Source organism: Dryas octopetala, chromosome 2, assembly GCF_963921425.1.
Source record: "Dryas octopetala chromosome 2, drDryOcto1.1, whole genome shotgun sequence".
NCBI classification, from domain to species: Eukaryota; Viridiplantae; Streptophyta; class Magnoliopsida; order Rosales; family Rosaceae; genus Dryas; species Dryas octopetala.
Genome location: NC_141367.1, coordinates 21403962 through 21412819, shown reverse-complemented (window position 1 = coordinate 21412819; position 8858 = coordinate 21403962). Strand labels below are relative to the sequence as shown.

The window sequence follows — 8858 nt, the reverse complement described above, 5'->3', positions numbered from 1 at the left end:
AACAAAAAAAAAATGTCCTTTGTAGGAAAACAATAAAAGTAATAATTTACTTTAAGACAAGCAAAATAATAAACTAAGAGAATTCAATAAAATTAAAAATGGAAATTTTTTTTTTCATAATATGCTTTATTTTATGCACAAGGAATTTTTTTTTTTTTTTAAGTCCAAAATAAAAAATAGCATGATAAACTAATCCATGTGCTCAAACCGATGACAACTAGATCAACTTTTTAATGAGCTGAGTGATCGACATGGGCCCGAGCCTTCGGTTTTTAAAACCTTACAATAGTTTCAATTTGACGATATAAACTATTATTCAATTTCAATCTTAAAATTGCATAAAATCACATATATATAATTATATATATAAATGTGAAAAATGAATTCGTTTTGCTGAGTCCTTGGGGTGCACTGGTTGGAGGACTGTTCTCCTCTTGTTTTGCAGTTTCTTTTTCTTGATATGCAGGGTTTATCTAGAGCTAGGTCTACCCTAATGTAGTTTGTTTTTTGTTTTGGGCTTCGGCCCCATTGCACATATATATATACTAACACAAAATACACAAAAGTACAAATTATTTAGAATCACAACTACCTCAATTTTGTGAGTTACGATATGAAATTGTTTTGATAGTTTCAATCGGACCTGTAAAAAAAAAAAAAAAAAATCACGCCAAGCGCTCAACAAGGAGGCCATTCACACTCTGGCCACTAATTTTATAAGTGTGCTAGTTTTACATTAAAAAAAATAGGTAGACCTTTTTGACACTAAAACATTAGGTGAATTATTTTATTAAGACAAACTCCAAAGTAAACTTAATAATTATTTTGTTTAAATTATTAATTAACACCAAGAACGTGTGTTAAGAGGATAACAAACTTTCAAATACTAACTTAAATAAGTCATACCGCAAAGTTTTATTTATTCTTATGTGGTCTTATGACTCTTATCTGATAAACAAAATCTCTACATGTGCCAAAGGAGTCACATGCAAAATTACACAAGTATTTTAGAAATGATAAGTCTCCAATACCCATACTAACACCAGACTGGCCCCTTTATGTCTCAAAGGTCCAAATAAGGGTAAGCCCATTAACATCACGGTTACATGGTTCTGGGTGGATCTTTGCAAGAAGGTATGAAGTTATTAAAGAGGCCCAAAAATCTCTTGCAGCCCAAAACAAAGAGTTGGTGCTATTCCGACCACCCTAAACTGCTGAGTTAACCATCTTATTTCAAAATTTTAATTTTACCCTTAAAACAAAAAATTTTCAATTTTGTTCGTTGGGTCATCGACAGTTATCTATCGAAATATTTGTGGTTATTCGACAGTTATTTGCTGAACATTGGTGAATTATTAGGTGGATAACCACCAAATGGAAATGAAAAAGGCATTCAACAGTTATCTGCCGAAATATTTATATTTATTCGACACTTATCTGCCGAACATTCGTGGATGTTTCGATAAATAACCACCGAATGGATCTGAGTGATTTCATTATGTTTTTACAATAAAGGATAAAATAGAAAAAAAGTTGAACAAAATATGTTAGGGTCGTCTGCATAACCTGACTCCAAAACAAAACTCACATTTCAAACATAAAATTTTAACAATAAGGCCTTAAATGAATACGTGAGAAGTAAATCTATCACAGTCGAAGCTTGGGCCCTGTTTGAGACTGTATATCCTGAGGAAGAAGCATAATGGTGGACTTTGGAATCGTTAAATTGTACGTATTGCTTTATAGGATATGGTAAATTTTTTATTTTTTTATTTTTATTTTCTGGGGTTTTGCCCCTTAGTACTTCCAAATCCTCTATGATAAATTGTCTTAGCTAAATAGTTATAATTTATTCCAAGACAAATTAAAACAATGTATGAGATTTGAATCCAAATTTGGAGATCCGAGTTTGATCTTCAGGGTCTAATTTAAAATCAATGGTTCATGTTTCGAGTCCAGATATAAAGTATGAAATTGAACTTGATTGAATCTCAAATGCGAATACACGTACATCTCATTAGCAATTATTAATTTTTCTACTCCTTTATTTGTAGTTAAGGTAATACATAATGATGAGTTCCATTGAGATTTGTATGATTACTCAAAGCACCTAAAAGAGGAGGACGACAACCATCAAAGGGTGGACAAGGTGAACCATCTGTGAAGCTACAAAAGCAACTATAAAATGGTGCAAGATCAGAACTTGGTGTAAGAAATTATAACAATGATACAATGCTTGAGTTTGTTGATTACTGGTGTATGCCTACAGATGTTGGAAATACTGACACTTGGTAGCAGTAGGCTACAACCTTTCCAACACCAACGTAGCAGGGGCGCGCGACATTTTTCAAGGCACCGTTGGTTATCTGGACAACCATCACCAGCCCATGAGATCTCGCAGTTTTCATTGCCATCTTTTGCATGCACCGTAGGTACCATATATCATTCTCACTGCAACAATAATTGTACCAAAAACCAGTTGGTGTTTTTTGGTGATCGATCAAACTAATTGGTGCGTGTTTGATCATGCATAAAGTGTGCAAGTCAAAGCAAGAAAAGATTGAACAAACCTGAACAGATCACAACCAGAAGCAAAACGAAGTGAAACAAGGTTGTAGATAGGGATGGCCATTTTACCCGTGGGTTTGGGTACCCGCGGGTACCTACTCTATTAGGGTAGTGTGGGTATGGGTAATTGGGTAATGGGACGGGTACGGGTATACATGTTAATGTCCGTATAAAAAATGGGCAGGTATGGATAATACCTGTAGTTTACCCAAACCCTCTATTTAAAAAAAAAAATTTTATCATTAAATTCAAGTATAATGAACCTGAAATTTAAATTTAAATTGCAATTAAACTAATGAATGAAAAAAAATAGGAAAACAAAAAAAAAACATATGAATCAATTAAACTGAAAAACATAAATTAATTGATCAATTTTTTTTGGTCGAAAACTAATGGATCAATTAAACTGTTGCATTAACATGATTGAAGTAGGGAGCAGAGCCTGGCCAAAAATAATAAGAAGTAGGGAGCGGAGAGAGGAGAAAGGAGAAAGGAGAAAGGAGAGAGAGAGATACGTTATTGTAATTGTTCATAATAATATGTAACTATGTAACTATGTATATACTGTAAGAGTGGCAAAAAAAAAAAAAATTATGTATTGTAAGAGCTGATCTTTAAAAAAAAAAAAACTAAAATCAAGACAAAAAAGAACATGAATGGTGGGTTTTTGGGTTGGGTTTGGGTAACTCATTACTTTAGTGTGGCGGATAAGGGTAATACTCATTATACTATGAGGTGGGTTACGTAGGTATGAGTTTGATAAATTTTTCACTTAAATGAGTTTGGTTTTATGTGTATCTTCCCGCTGGGTCAAATGGTCATCCCTAGTTGTAAAGCTTGCTTTCCTCTCCATTTCACACACCATTATAATATAGGTGAATGGAAGGGTTGGGAACGTTGGAAGGTTTTTATAGAAACATGAGATTTATTCGACTACAAATAAATTCAATGAATTCATTGAATTTTTGTGTGCTGTGAGAATCAGATATCATTCTTGAAATTGACAATTCTGAAAAAATATTGTGTCAAAGATTAAGATTTTGGGTGCCTAATTATCCAATATGGGATTTTTTTGTCAGATTAAATCAATTGGATTTATATATTATGATATGGCAAATTCATTATGTACTTCGATCTTATTATTTATTTGTCTCATCAAATCTATTGGACCCTTTTACCCATCATGTCTTTCTTCTCCAAAAATTAGAGCTTAATAGTTTTATTTTTCCTTTTCAAACCCAATTTAATTATAGCCTTTGAGAAATTGATGTGGCAAGTGATCAATTAATTGGCCGGAGTTAACAATATTAAGTACGTAACTATTTTACAAGTGATATGGCAATCTATGTCATAAAGGCACAAGATTTTTTATGCCTTACTTGACACATTCCATATTCCCTTTTAATTTATTTCCCCAACTAAAGGTCATTTATTTATACAGCAGAAAGCTAGAGCTATTTTTAGTTTCTTACACACAATTACAAAGCTCACTATACATGAGCTTGTAGCTACTTCAAAACTCTACCACAGAGTACTACCCTCTCCTTAATTCGCATACTTAAATGTTTTTTCAATGCTTAGAAGTTGATTAGAAGTAGGGTTGGCTTCTCTGCCATGTCTTCTGGCTCTTCTTGGAGGGCACGAAATAAGATTGCTTCTGCTTGTCCAATATTTGTTCCATCTCTTCCCCAAATGCCAGCTGCTTAATTAGCCTCTCTCTCCATCAGCCTCATTACGTTGTCCTCTTGCCCTGCATATATACACATACACACCCAGTTCATAAATTAATGGCTCGCTAATTAATTAAGATTTGACTCCTGCGTTCAAGATTAGATTTTATAATTTCATATAATAACTTTATAAGCTTGCATAACAATATATAATATCTAAGCGTAACTTTGTAGCTTTGCATAACAATTTATAATATTTTAGCACGGACGCTCAGAGGCATAACCATTAGCTGGCAAACCTGGGTTATAGCCCGGGTGGCCCAAAACTTTTTTCATTTTTTATTTTGTATTTTTATAGTTTAAATTATCTTAGCCCGGCCACCTTAATCTTTATCTTCAGCCCACTTCAGCTTTCATCTTATGCCCAATTCTCTTTTCTGATTTAGCTCATTTATCATAGTTCTACTCTTTTAAAAGTTTAGCACACCCAAAGTTTAAATCCTGGCCATTGCATCAAAGCTCGACTGATATTTTACCTGCAAGGAAGTTCCTCTGGTTGTCCTGGGCATTATGAAGTCTTATGATTTTACCTGCAAGGAAGTTCACTCTCTTGGCTTATGAAGTCTGGGCAGGCCATTTCAAAGCGTCCTGTTCCAGTTAAGACTAGCATCAAATATATTGCCTTCAAATTGTAGTGTGGCACCATCATAGCTCCCTGCAAAAATTTCATAAAATTTCACCATCAAACATATATAAGTAGCTCGTACATATGTTACACCAAATTTAATTATTCATCAAAACTGTTTATCTAGAGTGAGTCTAGATTTGAATAGGTAAATGAAACACTGTCATAATATCATTTGATGAATAAAATTTAAAGGAGTTTGCAGATTTTATAGATTCTATGGATTCTTATTGACTTCCATAAAATCCATTAAAATCCAAGAGGAAAAAGTTGGAATTCTTATGACCTAAATTTTTATAAAATCCATTAAAATCCTAATTGAGAACACCTAAAAATTCATCAAATCCGAGTTGGGATACCCCTGAATGTAAGGGTACTCCTAAGTTAAGGATATAATATTAAATTTAATTAATTTCATCTGGGAGTTAATGTTTGTTTGATTTACTGGTTTGATTTCAGTGTAAGTGACTGAGAGATTGATGTCCTGGAGCTGCTTGATGTACTTCTCAGGGCCAGCCTCATAGAACTCTCCATAGTTGTTGGAGTGCAAAGGTTTTTGGCTTGGCAGATTGAACACTGAACCCTTAGACCAAGGGACTATTTTAGTCCAGGGTGATTGTGTACTCAATGTCCTGATTTGCTCTTTTGAGGCGCTTATGACCATGCCCTGGTTCCCCTGCTTTGTAAACGCCTTCTCTAGCTGCTCTCCTGGAGTCTGATTTCATTAAACAATGAAATGAATCAATAAAACACTCTCACATTATTTGAAATCAAATTTAGTATACAAATTCAGAATCCGTAACAGTATTCATTTAAACTAACAAATCAAATAAAATAAAGAATATCTTGTTACATCAAAGGCAGATTCAAGAATATCATTGCTGAAAACACTGTAGTAGGACTCCGGATGGCCGAAAAGGCTGGCAAAGTCATCGTCGGGCTTTTCAGAACCAGCAGGGAAGAATTCCTGCACCAAATTAATTAAAGCAAGTTACAAATTATATATATATATATATATATATTGAGCTACGTACCCAAATTAAATAAAAAATAAATGCTTCTATGTGAAAATTTGATATTGAGGAAAGGAAGTGTTGATGATTTGATTACCTCAAATTGGTCAGGAATATTGAGAGGCTTATAGAGCTGTGCTAACTGAAGAGGTTTATCATTGTGTTCGTTAATTAAGTAGGTAGTAGTCCCTTCAGGAAACTCTAATCACATCTCCCACTTTAATGCTCAAGGACTCTTTTCTGTCTTTCATCACAAGAGTGATGGTACCTTTTCCTGTTTAATTCCAAAGAAACAAAAATAACTATATATATTAACTATTTGAGTTTACTAATTAATCATTTTAAACTATGTAGATCGATCTAAACGAGTTGATCAGTGAAAGTGATCCAAATAACAATATGCACTCGTATTTTAGCAACAGCTTAAATTTTTTAAGTCTAGTAGTAATCTAATATGATAGATGATTGAGTTTTAGTTCTAAAAAGTACCGAGCATGTATCTGTCTTCTCTCCCACTTATCATTTATCATATTAAAAATATAAGTTGAGGCATCTTTAATTTAATACATTGTGGATCCATTTTCTTATATATTATTTGGAGTTGAGGGGTAGTACGTGATCTATCAATGCAAACAAACTAGTAAGTAATAGGAACAAAGGAGTCATATATATATGTACCTTCGCAAACAAAGTAAATGGTTTCAGCATCGCGATGGTGTGGGATGTTGAGTGTCTAGCTGTCAGCATATTATTGGCTCTTTGTTGATAAATCAGTAAAATGATGAATCAATACTTTTAGGACACGTGTATACTTTGTTAGAGTCTGGTTTGTCTAGTTAGTTAGCAAAACTGATTCTGGTTGTATAAGAGCTGCGTGCTCAGTTCATTTTCTGTATTCTTTCTCATTAATCAAAATTCATTCTCTCTTGGTTTCTCTGCATTTCAATGCTTTTCTTGCTTTCTTCTTCATCGGTGATCATGGTATCAGAGCAGGTTTCATCCTGACTCTTTCTATTTCTTTTCTTTTCTTTGCGACTGCTGCGAATTGCGATGAGGCGTACGATGGAGCGTGTGATGAGAAGTGAAATTAAAGGAAGTAAGTTCTTTGGTTAATCATATTTCTAAAGGTTGTCTCTGTTTAGCGATGGTGAAGTTGACTGTTCGTTTGGAAGTTTCTTGATATATGGTCTTGAGATCGTTTTTGGTTTGTGAATTTGTGGAGTCTGTGAATTTGTGAGTTTGTGCATTTGTGGGTTTGTGAATTTGTGGGAGTTTGTGAATTTGAGGGTTTGTGAATTTGTGAGTCTGGGAATTTGTTGTGATTTGTTGGAATTTCTTGAAGTTTCTTGAAGTTTCTTGAAGTTTCTTGACATTCTTGGAAGTATTGAAGTTGATTAAGCGTTCTTGGAAGTGTTGATTATGTCGATTACAAGTAGAGTTCATGGGTTGTTTCCTTTTTTGACATTGAAGTTGAATGACTCGAATTATCTTAAGTGGAGTTTTCAAGTAAAAACGGTGTTAGGGGGTCATGGTTTATTTGGTTTTCTTGATGGATCAGTGGTTTGCCCTCCAGAATTTATTCTTACTGAAGATGGGATAAGTACATCAGAGGTTAGTAGGGCTTTCATTGAGTGGGATCAAACTGATAAAGCTTTAACTAGCTTGTTGTTAGCCTCTGTTCATGAGGACACCATGGAACATATTTTGGGGTGTTCTTCTGCACATGAAGCTTGGATGAACATAAAAGAAAGATACAATACTGATTCTAGAGCAACTATCATGCAACTTAAGACTGACTTTCAGACCTTGCAAAAAGGAGCTGATACTATTGAGAAGTTTCTAATGAGAATTAAACATGCTCGCGCTCAATTATCTGCTGTTGGTGTGCATGTTAGTGATGATGATGTCTATGTGGTTGCTTTGAATGGTCTACCTGATGAGTTTGATTCTGTCAAGGCTGTTTTGAGAGGTCATCAAGGACCTATGTCTATGAAGGAGTTTCGATCCCAGCTTCTTGCTGCTGAACAAGATATCAATAAAAAGTTTACTCTTTCCTTGGTTTCTAATCAGTCAATGGCAGCAATGGTAGCTAAGCTTCCCACACCCAGTGGCAATCATGGCAATTATGCTTCTACTTGTGGTTCTACTTCTAGTCTGACCAATGGCAATGCACCAAGGAATGTCTACAGTGGTAGTAGTGGTTCTAGTATGTCTGCAGGGGATTTTAATGGAGATGGTGGATATCATGGTCAGTTTGGTGGCAGAGGTTATGGTTCTAATATGCCTGCAGGAGGTTTCAATGGAGATGGTGGATATAATGGTCATTCTGGTGGTAGGGGCTATACTAATGGTGGCTATAACAATGGTGGTAAATGGAATGGTACTGGTGTTCACTGGAACACCAATGGAGGCAGAAATGGTAAAAATTGGAGCTGGGGTTCTAATGCTGGAAGATTCAACACTGGCAGTGGTAGAGGATGGAATGGAAATGGTGGTAGGCAGCATAATACTTGGAACAATGGCTGGAATGGAGGAAGGCAGGTCCCAGAGTGTCAAATATGCTCAAGGAGAGGGCATACTGCTGTCAATTGTTTTGATAGGGAAAGAACTTCACAGAATCTTGCTTCTTCTGTTGTGGAATGTCAAATTTGTGGCAGGAAAGGTCATGTTGCACTTGATTGCTATCACCGATCCAATTATGCATATCAAGGAGCCGCTCCACCTCAGAGTTTGAATGCTCTCACTGCTCAAGCTAATGTTGGTTTTGCTTCAGAGGATGTTTGGCTTTCTGATACTGGAGCCACACATCACATGACTGCAGACCTTCAACATTTGACAAGTGCTGAGCCTTTTGAGACTGGTGAGACAATCACTGTTGGCAGTGGTGAAGGTTTGAGTGTGAAACATATTGGTTCAGCCTCT

At 35.1% G+C, this 8858-nt stretch overlaps 1 protein-coding gene across 1 annotated transcript; it reads right to left on the bottom strand.

The window, feature by feature from the left end:
• Positions 1-4824: 4824 nt before the first annotated feature.
• On the bottom strand, positions 4825-6644 carry LOC147294049 (vicilin Jug r 2.0101-like). The gene is made up of 5 exons (XM_086231168.1): positions 6615-6644; positions 6034-6078; positions 5777-5890; positions 5369-5638; positions 4825-4953 (listed from the first exon to the last, which is right to left on the bottom strand). The coding sequence occupies exons 1-5, from the start codon at positions 6642-6644 to the stop codon at positions 4825-4827; spliced, it is 588 nt and encodes a 195-aa protein (XP_086087294.1).
• Between the last annotated feature and the right edge of the window lie 2214 nt (positions 6645-8858).